General features: G+C 39.1%; 1 protein-coding gene across 3 annotated transcripts in view; it reads right to left on the bottom strand.

The window, feature by feature from the left end:
* Positions 1–528: 528 nt before the first annotated feature.
* CLIC5 (chloride intracellular channel 5) overlaps positions 529–13,393 on the bottom strand; it is a 100,607-nt gene continuing 87,742 nt past the window's right edge. For all 3 annotated transcript variants that reach the window (XM_065681810.1, XM_065681808.1, XM_065681809.1), the window contains exons 5-6: positions 12,010–12,191; positions 529–9,496 (exon numbers count right to left, since the gene is read on the bottom strand). In XM_065681810.1, the coding sequence (XP_065537882.1) occupies positions 9,329–9,496; positions 12,010–12,191 (350 nt within the window). In that variant the 3' untranslated portion in view covers positions 529–9,328. The remainder of the gene's footprint in view (positions 9,497–12,009; positions 12,192–13,393) is intronic.

Below are 13,393 nucleotides of genomic sequence, written 5' to 3'. Positions count from 1 at the left end.
AGTTTAATTATACAATGTGTAAAAAGGCACTGCTTTCTGTTTGCTTTTGACTTGCTGCTTCATGATTTCAGTAAGAATACATACTCTCTGATATGAGAAATACTGAATAATCATTCCCTGTTTCACCCATTTCATTATTTCTTAGACTTATAACCCCACCAGTTCTCATCTCCTGTGTGCTGCACTTGGATGCTGTCTTGGATGGAGGTTACCGGTCCAGGCCAAAAAGGTTCCACCAGCTGCACCATCTATACGGCAACAACATCCCGGAGACAGTGCGTGAGTTATACCCTGGCTATGTTTCTTCTTCTAGTACAGATTTAGCTTACTTGTCCTTGCTCTCTTTCCCTTTATTTCTATTAAATCTATTTTTAAATCCAGTGATGAGTATAGCTGTATTCAAGCTGTGAGCACAAGGGTTTTTTGATTGCAGACAATGGAATGGTGCCTGCTCAAAAAACAAATATGGATCAAGCAAACAAAAAAATCCTAATTAACAAATTAAACAAAAGTTCAGGAATAACCCAATGAGAAAATAAACCGCTTTTATTCAAATTATCAGGTGTTAATCACTCTTGGAATATAAGATTATAAACAGCTCCAATTCAGGAAGGTGCATTTCTTCATTTAACACGTACTCATTTGAAGGATACAAAGGAAATGTTTGCTTATTTATCCAAAAGCTTAAAATGAAACAATGAGCAGATTCTTCTTTGCTTTTAAAAATTAAATTTGACTATTTCTTCAATGATAAAATATACTACCTATTATACAAAAAGGACATTAATTTTGTTCACAGTTGACAGAATACAGCCGCACAATCAAAATAATAAAGGTGAACTGCAATGACAATTATATTATTCCTATTATTATATATTATGAGGGTTAGAGCAGCACACACAGGCACTAATCAGGTTCCTTTAGTTTCAAGAGCTGCACATACAGAGAAGAAATATATAGTTCTTACCCAAAAGGTTACAGTCTAATCTAAAATTATCCATTATCAGAGGATGTGCCTCAACTGAAAATCACGGGTATGTGAAGGGATTTCTCCTGCTTTTCTTTCATATCTGCTGGAGACCCCAAGATACACAATTATTTTTTACCATCTACCGCTATAAAATAGCTGTTTACAAAGAAATAACTTGTTTTTAAGCTTACAAGGTCTGAGTTTGAAGGTCATTCCTGCTTCCTTCTTAAGAGTTCCTCATTTTGCTTTTACCCCATAAGTCCGGGCAGTGACAATCCCAACAGCCATTTGGCAGTTCTGAGATTAATGATATTTTGGAGAAGAAAATCCAGTCCTGGACTTGGGTCCGGGCCAATACCTAAAAATTTGTGTGTCCTTCCAAATTAGATATTTTTTTCCTATATAATGCCCCAAAGAGGAACTGTTCCCAGTCTCCATGTTAAGTGTTCACATCCCAGGTTTTGCTTTTAACATCATTTCAGTTTTTAAGGAACTGTGCATCAGCTTAGAGCCATTCGGGTACAGGCTGCTTTCATGCTGAACATCAGAAACTGTCCATATACCTCCTAGGACTTCCATATCAGCTCCTGTTATCCTCTCACAGTGGAAGGACAGTAGCACATACAGTGGGCTTCCTTTCTTCTCTTACAACCTCAGATCCTCCTCAAAGTAACCAGGATTGTGCCCCAAATGAGTCAGAATTTGGAAATGGAGTTTTAATTAAAAAAAAAAAGTCATTTCCAATCACCCCTAAATCTCAGTATGTAACTTGATTGGATCTTCAGGCTTTAGAAATGAAAACAGACAACAGAAATGAACCTACTGATCACTGGGTCATACATTTCCAGGCTACACAGAGCAGCACCCTGAAAATAAAAATGAAAAAAGAAAAAAGAAAGAAAAAAGGAAAAAAAAAGGGGGATACCATCAGAGCTCTGAGGATTTGCACAGATGAGGACCCATTCTCCAGAAGCCAAAACAAGGAGCTATTGGGAATCTATTCACAGATTCTGAAAATATATTTACACGCACAAGCAGTCAGTTTTGCACTAGGAAAAAGGATTGAGTGGGGTTTGGGGTTTTTCACCTTAATTTCTTATGATTAATAATGCCCAGTAATTTCCAGCACTAAACAATGCGATATACTCCTGGTTTATTTGAGTCCCAAGGCTTAGACACAAAACGGATTTGGAAATGAGAAGTGAGGCAGCGTGGCAGCTCAGCACACTTAAGGGAACATTTTTAAGCCATTTAGCAGGAGTTTATTGCTTCAGCACAGGAGTCTTTGAGCATTCAAGCACGACAGGGAGTGCATTGTTGCGCCAGAATTGCCCGCCTTGGGTGTGTGTGGTGTGCGGCAAGGGGCCAAAGGCTGTGTTTAAACGCACCCGCACGAGAAATGCGATTTAGGCAGAACAAAGTACACTCCTGTTGTGCCTCCCCGTGATTATAAAATAGATCTGTGTCATTATAAATAGAAAATGACTGGTGACAAAGATGGTGCTTTGACTCACTTCTGAGGCCAAGCTTTTACGCTGTGGTTCCTGATGTCAGACCTATTTAGTGGCTGGGCTGCAGGCAAATGCGTCTGGTTCGGGGTTAGCCAGTCCGCATCTGATGATGGCTTAATCTCATTTTATAACAGCAGGGGATTCACTGCGGTCCTTCACAAGCAACGCTATCCGTTCACCCAAGGATGGTCCCAGACGCCTTCTGAAATGCACTGTGCCCACTGCAGGACTCAGATTGCTAAATGGCAAATTACCCTGTCCTCCAAAGAGACTGCCAAGCTATCTGGATCTGTGAATTTGAGATCCTGTTCCTACACAACTAAATGCTGCAGCTCTTGTTTATTTCAGTGGAAACAAAATCGAAGGCACAGAAGTAATAGTGATGTTTCAAGAGTGTAAGTTTTCCTCTTTATGCCACCTTCCATCCTAAAATGATTTATAGCACATTATTGAATTAAATAATGAAGTTAAATAAAGTAAATATATATACATAGTTTCTATGTTGTACAATAACTAATTAAAAACCCAAAACATCAGAGATTAAACCTGAATCTTAAGTCCCTATTGCAGTATATGGAGCATTTTGTTGGTTTATCCCTAAACATGGTCCTTAAAACAAACTGTAGTCTTCCTGCTAAAATTATTTAATCAGAATCACACTTCTATATATATTTTATACCACAGTTTATTCCCAAAGCTGGGGATAACCTCTCCTTTCCTTAAAGCTCTTAAAAACTTCCTTAATGAAAAAGCAGACAAATCTGCTGTTTGCAAGTTCTATTTGCTTATTGCTTACTTCCAAACTAAAGTAGTTAATTTAATGAAGGGGGGAGAAAAAGTGAGAGAGAAAAAGATTAATGTGGTGCCCTTAGCCATTTCCCAAATTCTTCAGAGTTTATAGACCTAGGGAGACAGGGAAAAAGCAACTTCTCAGCAGTGGAGCAGAATAGGCTGAAATGACCCTGTGAAACCAAAGTGATTCTGGGAATTAAAGGATGTTCACTCCTCTTATGTTTCTATGCTGCAAACTCCTTTTAGGGCTCCCAGTAGTACCCATTAGCAATAGCCAAGCTTTTCTGTTTTAATTTAATTTCATTTAATTTCCACCAACAAATTCCACCCTGTGGTGAGAATTGACAGTATCATGTTGAGAACCATTAAAGCATATTTGGACTGGTTTTACTCCATGTATATATAAAAAAAATTCCCCCACCCTTCTCAGTATTTTTTAGACAAGAAACTTCATAATAAGAGTGTGGCAGACACAGTGGAGGCATCGTTATACTGTGGGATACCACCACAGGGAGCATGGTTGGAGATACAGCAGAACATGCCATGGCATTACACTACAGCGTGGCCTGGTCCCAGCTTCATTCTGAACCTCCCCATGATAAAGCAGAATGGAGCCTGGCAGCAATGGTGGTGTCCCACCAGGTACCAGTGGAACATAGCTGGTGTCCTTTTTCTCTAAGAAGACCCCATATATCACTGCTGCTTCCTTTTCTCTTTGAGAGTTTTCTGTTCTGTAAGGACATCTTCACACTTGAAACATCTTCATGCTTATGTAGCCTTGGGCTCTGCTAGGAATTCCTATTGGGAATTCCCCCACTGGGAATTCTGCCACCAGATTTCAAAGGAAAGAGAATAATAATGCTCTTCATTAATATAGGCTTTTCTGTCATGACTTTTAGGCCTCTCTCCAGGCGAGCAGGCAAGCACATGTTTAACATTAAACACACGAGTAGTCTCCATTCACACGCTGCAAGCTAGAAATGCTCATTAGCGTTGGATCATGGCCCCAGCTGAGCTGCTAACACACTTCAACTAGAGAGCTGGGCTGGAGAAAAGGTGGCACTGAAACCTTTCACCATGGCTGCACCATCACTGGCTGAGCAGCTTCAGTGTTTCCTACCAGAGCACTGTTACTCCAATGGCCAATAGGTTGTCCACTTGGCAGCAGAGGCACAAACTGTTGAGCTGCACAGTGTCATCATTCAGAGCTGGTTCGCTGATGAGCACAGCTCAAAATACACCATATTCAAGTGCATCCTCTGGAGTATTTTCAGCTTTAGCATCTCTGCAATGAATGGTGAAAGGGGAATGATCTGAGGCAACAGTGGAATAGCATGATTGCTGCAGGCTCTGAGTGCTGGGTCCTGTAACACCGCGTGGTGAGTGCCTGAGAAGTTACATGGGACTCCTCAGACCATTATGTTACATGTTAAAACATGGGCTGATCAAGCTCTGAAAGCCAACATTGGATGGGGTTTCTGTATATCTCTATGTATCCTGGGAAATACCTAAGCAAAGCCGCCTTAAATATGGTGGCTTGCTCAGGTCTGTGTGGAAAATCACAGTCCAGACTAAACAGTCTATCACTCTCAGTTTTAAGTATCCCAGATGAAGAGACACATTTTGGTTTTAAACTGCTTTTAATACTGTTTTCAAAAAAATAAAAAAGAAAAATCATTACCTCCTTGAACTTCTCAACAAGTATAAACCTCACAGCTTTCCTGCCTCCTCTGGAATCACTAGGTCATTGCAGACATCAAAATTAATGAAGAGATGAAAGATTCGGCAGAAAGGCAAAATCTTACTGGAAAAAAAATATTTCTTATATCAAAAGCAATTTAAGAATAATGAATATATCTATCAGAGTAATAAACAAATACAAACTTCCTGATGCCTAAAAGAATGCACATGAAGGAGGACATAAGACTTGGGGGTTTGTTTTTTTTTTCTTCAAAACACCAATTCTTATTTAAAGTGAATGTATCAATGTGCTTCTGGGGCTTTACGCGAGTGGGATTTGCACTGCCTAAATTTTTGCTATAAACTCAGCTAATTAGCCAAACAGTGCAGAATGGGGGCTCTCTTTGCTTCATCCTTCAAGACAGATGGGTTAAGCTGAAACAGTTCTGCATGTATCCATCCATGAGCACCCTGTTACTTAACACTGAGGAAATGGCAGAATGGTTCTGGCTAACTTGGGATTGAATTTGAACAGGGATGAGAGACGTGGAAAGGTGGCTAGGGGTTAAAATTAAATGAATACATATCCAAAATAAATGCAATGTGCAATTCAGCTGAACCTTCTTGTAGGAAACTGAGGTGTTTAGTTTCTTTGTGATATAGACTGTCAGTCCTCACTGTCAGTGGCTTTGCAGCTATAAAACCTGTAACTCTATATTCCACACTAGACCTGACAAAGCAGTATTATTATAAGATTCTTGGTATTGGAAGAAAATGTTTGTCAGAAGCCCTCATTTAAATACTCCTGAAACAAATACTTCTTTAGTCCTACCTGTACAGCAAGATGACTTCTCGGCAATTTGAACAGTCTAACAGAGAATAAGTGTAACTAATGTATGGGATACTGTAGCACTCCCATACCACTGCTAATAGAAGAAAAATCAATATTAGTTCCAATATGAATGGAGTGTTGGATTGACTGAACAAGAAGCTTTGAAATAAATATCTAAGAAATGTTTGGATGAAATGGACATCTTTACAGACATTTGGTCTGCATTTCAGAAATGTAGATGATTAAATCCACATTGTCGGCTTCTTCCCCCTCTGCACTATGTCTTTCTTTACATCTTGCAAAAAATTTATGAACAAAGTTATTGTAAATCTGCAATGTCTGTCTTGTCACTTAGATTCTTTTCAGAAATGCTGCCTTGCCAATGTAGATATACAATCCTGGATGATTAATATTTATTACCTATAATTCTAAATACAATGGAAGGTCACCAAACATACCCTGCCTAAAGGAGTCTGGAGCCCTTTAAAATCTCACTAGTGATGGATCCTGAGTGAGCTAAAAATCTTAGCAAAACACTTTTCTATGTAGGATTTCCAGTATTTCCTGCTCCTGACTATAGCTAAAGCCAAAAAGCACAAAGGTGTGCAAAAGATACAGATCTGAAAACATGAGCTTTGATTTCAAATCCAAACAAAGGTCGGGGAATGCCTGGATCTTGGATCAGCCTACAATAGAGTTATATGTAAAATGCGAAGTTAGGATGCACAGTGAGACTTGAATTCAGATAGAACAGGCACAGCAGCTGAAAACTGTTTCATTTTCCTCTTTCATATATCTTTCTTCTTCTTATATCCACCAGTACATCTATGTAGAGTATCTTGGGGGTGTTAGAATAATGAAGATATTTAAGGATTTTTTTATTCTTATTAATTAAAAGGAAGGTAGATTGGGGATTTTCAGATTTTATAATAAAATTCTAGAAAGATTTTAAGAACATAAAAATCATCTTAAAAAAAACTCATGGCGCTAACTGCTGATTTTCTTTTTGTTATAAGCTCAATCATTTTTAAACACAGTTTTTTACAAATAGATGCAACTGGAGGTCACTGAGATCAACTGTTTATGATTTAACCCTCTTCTAGCGAAACTAAAGAAACACGCTAGAACATAATCAGAACCACAGGATCCAGTAAATTGGCGAAGATTCAGGTGGAAATCAGGTCAGACTCTGAACCAGTTCACTTACCCTGCCTGAGATCTGCTGCATATTTGGACAATCTTCTCTAAGGAGCTAAATATAATAAGCACATAAGAATCTGCCTCTGCCTCTGTGTCTTTATTCAAAGATTCACTGCAGCTGCGATTAAGCAAAAGCACTAACTGAAGTACAAACCTGAAAAAAATCAACTGAGAAAAGTGTAGATTCTGTTGATGGGCATGCCCCTAGCCAAATCATAGTGAAAATTAAAAAACCCCAGTGACCATTAATCAGATAGAAGACTTTTCTCTAGAAATGAATTTGCAGAGCATTGCTGGTGACACTTTTCTAAACAGAGTGATGTTGACCAGTGTGATGAGTGAAAACCAGAAAGACAGACAGAAAGGACTGAGTCAATTAAAATACATAAATAAATAAATAGGTGCCATAATTAAAAAAAAAATAAATTACAAATAATTCCAGTCTCGTGAAGAAATGTTTTTAACAAGCCACATGTGCTTGTGCAGACACTTCTAATCTCATTAGATTTTTCTGGCTGCTATCAGTGTTCTCTGAGCCAGTTGATTTCTCAGCAGTGTTTTAAAGAGCGTGAGCCTTTGCTCTCCAGTCTAGCCACTGTTAAAATAGCCCATTCTAGGAGAAGACTTGGGAGTTCATGTATTTTCTTCCAAGGTTTTGAAAGTTTGGAACAAATTGACTACTGCATGTGAAACAATAGTCAACCACAAACTATCTTCACAATCAACAATCAACATTCTGCTCCCAGCTAGTTAGTGTGAAAAGTGGAATAATCCCACCAAAGCAAGAGGACGGCTTCAGATTGTCATCAGCATCACACGGCAAAGGCTGACTTTCAATCCTGTCTCCAGTCCTCCAGCTTTTCGGTGCCAAACAAGAATCTCTCTGCTGTGAGATTCCCCTTGGTCAGGGCTCACCAGTTTGTGGTTCCATTCAAATCAGTGCAGCTCTAGCAGATCTCATCAGAAGGGAAGCCACCTTGGGTTACAGCTTAGCTTTATTTTATCCTTGAAAGCAACACTAAATCTCCCCAAACTGAAAATCAAGTGCCATGTGCACTGTTGTACATATCAGAGCAGCTGGGTTTCATGCAAAAGAGCTATCATTCTGAATTTGCTAAAGTAAGGTGCAAATAATCACTCGTATAAAGCGGATTGTGTCACGCAGATGCTACAGATAGAACAAATAATCAGTTTTAGAACATAATCCTCATTCAGAATCATGTAACCTGGATGGGTCAACCCTGGATGAATGGGACTAAGGCATCATGAATGGATTTTGGCTAGCATACTTGTTGAATTTCTGGATGGAAATGTGCCTCTCTCTGTTTTAGCCTGCCCTCTCTGAGGCTCTCAGAGCAAACTTCTGGGGTGAGATGACGAGTGTTTGAAAGTGATCCATCTGGAGCCCAACATGAAGAAAATGCCTCCCCTGCCTCGAATTCGCGTGCAGCAACAGCTTTCTCCTGCCTATCCAAGTTTCCCAAGATAGCAATCATAAAGGAACTGGTAACCACACAGTCAAGATGACAATACCCTGCATCATTTGGTTAGCTTTGCCAATTCTCTCTATAGTTACTGGAGACAATATGCTGTCCCCGTTATCGCTGTGTCTGCGTGTCACTACCAACTTGCAGATCCAAGGGCTGACCACTCAATTGCTTGTTCACTTTTGTTTAAATATTCAGATCCAACAATATCATGTAAATTCTATGCAAAGTAGCATCTGCAAGTCTGACATACTCACTCAGGTTTCCCCCTCTTGTGCCAAGCTAAAAATAAATGCCCTATAAACTCTTGGGCCTTCTAAAACAGAATATGCAGTCTGAGAGTTGTTCGGTTTAAATATAACTGCTAAAAGCATTTCTCCTCTAAGGTCATATTCCTTTCCCCCCAACCCCTCTCAGATTTTGCTCCTTCCTCAAGGATCTCAATATCACTGTGGGAAAAAGCATCCTTGAAATAGCCTACAGAAGAACCTGTTCTATGTGTTCCTAACTCTCGAAAATTCAGCTAACATCCTATTTTTAAAACTCCAAAGAATACAGGTGGTGATATACCCCAACATGAAAAAACAACCCTATTAAAGTGGATTAATTTCAAATACTGATTGCAAATAATACTAGTTGAGGAAGATCTTAGGTTCAGATTTCAAAGGGTCTCCATAATCCCACACTAAAGCTGCCTTCTCTTTTCTCAATCGAGAAGCAGATTTGTCCCTTACCAATACACTTGAACAGATGAAGTCACAGGGATGCCAACCAGACAGCATAAGAACAAAGTATATCTTAAGGCAACAAGGAGAAGAGTCTGTAAAAGGGGATACTGAGCCACCACTGAGGTCACTTAGGACTTGCTGAGCCGCTTGGCCACATCTGCATAAGCTTGCTCAATTTCTTTGTCAGCTGCACAGGTGTTGGTGAATTCATCCCTGGCATACGCGTTCTTCAGGTACCGCCACAGCCCTGTCATCTCCGTTGGGAACTCAAAATTGCGGTATTTCTTTGCAACAATCTAAAGAAAGAGAGAAAATAAGTGAATTGTTAGTGGTATATCTCCAGATTCTCTTTCAGAGAGCTTCTTACTCTTTCTTATTACATAATTAATCATAGAATCATAGAATAGTTAGGGTTGGAAAGGACCTTAAGATCATCCAGTTCCAACCCCCCTGCCATGGGCACTAAACCGTGTCACCCAAGGCTCTGTCCATCCTGGCCTTGAGCACCTCCAGAGATGGAGCATTTGCAACTTCCCTGGGCAACTCATTCCAGTGCCTCACAACCCTCACAGTAAAAAGCTTCTTCCTTATATCCAATCTAAACTTCCCCTGCTTAAGTTTGAACTCATTATCCCTTGTCCTGCCACTAATGAAGAGTCCTTAATGAAGTCCCTCCCCAAAAATAGGAAAGGACAGAAATATTTGGAGGCTCAGGGACCTGAGAAACAAAAAAGCCTGAAAAGTGACTGTTTGTTGTCCTAGATCTTGCAAAGATTCTATTTGGCCTAAAGACACTCTAAACCAATGGCTTGGTTACTGTCACCATATTATGACTTCTATGGTATCTGAAGTTCATTAATTTTACCATATCAGGTTTTGGTGTTTTTTACCAGTCTTCAGTACATTACTTGAAGCTGAGATGCCACATCAGAAAAAGCTGATAAGCTGAATCATAAAATGCAAGATAGGTTTAAGAGAAAGGTATTAGCAACAACTTTACATAACATATCTTCATATTAACTTTTACATTTACCATTATATTTTATATATACTGTATCTGTATCTTTAATATATGCAATATATTTTGCCTGGCCAATTATGTCAGAGGATGTAACCACCTACAGCTGTTGGAAGACTGTATCTGTATTCAGGCAAAGTTAATATTCAGGGTGGTATGGGTACCATGACTGAGAAACCCAGATGATTTAGCAGACATTAGAAACAGAAGTATTAGAATAAACTGGGAGAGAAAATGGTTATTTCAAGACTTGTCAGACTAGGAAATTGTCTATCAAGGGAAATTTTCGATTTCTAAAAACAGTCAGGCCCTTATTCAGGAAAATAGTTAAGTGCATACTTAATTTTAAGCACCTGTATAGTTGCATTGAAGTCAATGGGACTAATCTGTGCTTAAAGCTCGTTTGTTGGCTAAGTAGCTTCCTGGTTTGGGACATTTCAGTTTTCCTGTAAGAATATACCATATAGAATAATCCTGCGGTGACAGAATGAACTGCTGATAGGAAGGGATGGATTAGCTAATTTAATGAGTGCTTCCAATCTTTAATTTTTCTGACAGTATAAAATTGTTCCTGGGCATAAATTACATACATATGTGCCACAGAGTTCCCCTTTATTTTTAAAGCACATGGTAGAGCTGTTTCCCATCTCAGATTTCTCAGGACAGTCATGTTCTTAGAAATGACTGTGATTTGGTTTTATTACCAGGATTCACTTGGTATATGCAAGTCCAAATCCTGTCCTAAACCGCATTTAATTAAGCATTCTTGCCTTCAGTGATGCTTCACACACACTTTGGGAAGATAAAACCCAGTGGGCAATTTAAGATTTTCATAATTTCCAGCACACATCTTCTATAAAATTAAAAACTAATTTACCCTTTTCTTCCATCTGTAAAATGTTTTTCAGGCAATATCCTATGGCTATGCTTGTCTATGAAAAATTTTAATTCTTTTTCAACCTCTTTCATTTCATCCAAGGGGACAAGAACCTGTAAAGGGCCACATACTCATTTTGCACTGTCTGACTCCAATGTCACCAATGAAGACAAGCCAAGTAAAGAGCTAAATCTGTGAGGATGTTATCACATTTCTTACCTGGTGACTTATGCACTTTTGTTTCGTTTTGTTTTTACCTTCTTTTCATGCGTGCAGTCAGCTCTCAGGCTCAGTTTATGTTTTGGCTCATGGAGCCAAATTAGATGCATGGCTTTAATTCCTAGCTTATTTGCTTGCCAAGGTCTGCCAGGTACTTGCTTTATTCTAAAGAAACATGTCATCTTATAAATTAAGTAAATGCAACATTTACAAGTCGGGATGATGTACACCGTTTGCACTATACCAGTGACCATTGTACGTCTTAAATCCTGGACCTCAGCGGTGACTTTGATTTGTTAACTTCTCTGTGTGAATTATCAGCTGGAACAAATATTCCCCAAAAAGATGGACTGTTGTTCTTACGTTATAAATGGGTGGGAACTGACTAAATTTTTTATTTCTCTCTTAAGAATAATGGAAACTAATTAATATGAAAGACTGCTTTTACTTGCAGCAGAGTAAAAATAAAGAGATGAGATATCTAGACCTTAATATTGTCTTTGCCACTAATTAGTGATGGGACAGTTTCCTCATGTATTTAATACGTTACTTAAATTACCTTTAGGAAATAGTGAGGAGCAAAGGTACTTAAGGTATCTATGCTGAAATATATATTGACTTTAGTAGGCAGCTGTCAGAGCAGGGCACTTCATTGTCAGATATGGCTTCTTTGACCATTGAATGACATCTTTTACCTTGACAACATGGAGCTTGGGCAGAAGATTGCAGTCAGCGAGGGTCAGGTCATCTCCATCCAGAAACTTGCGTTTAGACACTTTCTCCTCTTCGGTGCTGTCTGCATCAATCTCCTCTGGCAGAGGGGTTCTCAGATAGTCATCCAGCTTCTTCAGCGCCTTCACCAAACCTTTTTCAAGGGCTTTGTCAAAAAGAAACGAATAAGTGATTAGGGCAAAGTAGGAATTATATAGAAACAGTCACTGTCAATGGCTATGGTAGTATCTCAAAAAAAAGCTAAGAACCACATTTTTGTTGTTAATTTGCACTTCAAAGTAGCCTAGCAAGGTCTGCCTGAAGGTAAAGTTCAACCTAAAATGGAAAAAGTGGACACAGGAAACTACTGTGGCACGTCTTCTCCCGACTAGCACAAAGAGGTCTTGGAAAGAACAGCTTGTCAGCATGATACACCAATAAAACATACACCCTACAGTATTCCTCTGGTCTGTTGAGGCCATCACACAGCAAACTGGAGGCCTGTACGCTGTTACTTTATATTTCTAAACAGCTAGGTAGAACTGTAATGAAACAGAATTTTCCAGCATTACTTCAGCTCTAAGAAGTTGTAGTTTTGCAAGTTTAAAACTTCTTCCCAAGTAATTAAAGGCAATAGCAATAATTCTGAAGATGCTGACCAGAGCTCTAAGGAGCTGGAAGACACACTGCAACTGAAACAAAGGTAGTATTTGTACACTATTGTTGATATTTAACAACAATGAAATACAGCGCTACACAGGTGAGATATTCAACCACTGTTAAGATTTTCCTCACTTCATGTTCAACTTAGGTGCAAATTCTCTTTCTGACATGTCTCCAACAGGGTGTCACAATGGAGAGGGGATTTTCGACCTTTTCCTGAAGACCATGTCCCACACTGCTGCTGGCTCCAACAAAATCCGGTCTTTAAAAGCCACTTCGACATAGTATAAAGAAGAGTACAAAGCTTTTACTTAAAAGCATCAGCCCAGGCACAGAATTTGTGTTCTTTACTGCCGGGATAATAGAAAAACTTGATTGCGATAATGCCTTACAGAAAGCTGAATGACTGTGCACAGGTTTGCATGGTATTTTAATGTCAAACACTCTGGGGTAAGAAGGGTCTTCAGCATTTCTATTTGAAGGGTGACAAGCACCGTGGAGTCCTTGCCCCTGACAAGTGCCCCAAAGTGAGAAAGCAATATAAATAAGAAACAGCAAGAATTTACAATGTGAAAAAATAACAACATGACTCGTGGGCTTAGGGCCAGAATTTCAGCTGGTGAAAATTACCTGCAGTGATTTATACCTGCTGCAGATCTGGCCTGGAGTCAGCATTTAAGGCCTAATCCTGTAAAATGTTATATT

Source organism: Lathamus discolor, chromosome 5 (assembly GCF_037157495.1).
Source record: "Lathamus discolor isolate bLatDis1 chromosome 5, bLatDis1.hap1, whole genome shotgun sequence".
NCBI classification, from domain to species: Eukaryota; Metazoa; Chordata; class Aves; order Psittaciformes; family Psittacidae; genus Lathamus; species Lathamus discolor.
Note: the sequence above shows the minus strand (reverse complement) of the source record. Positions and strands in the feature narration are given on the sequence as shown.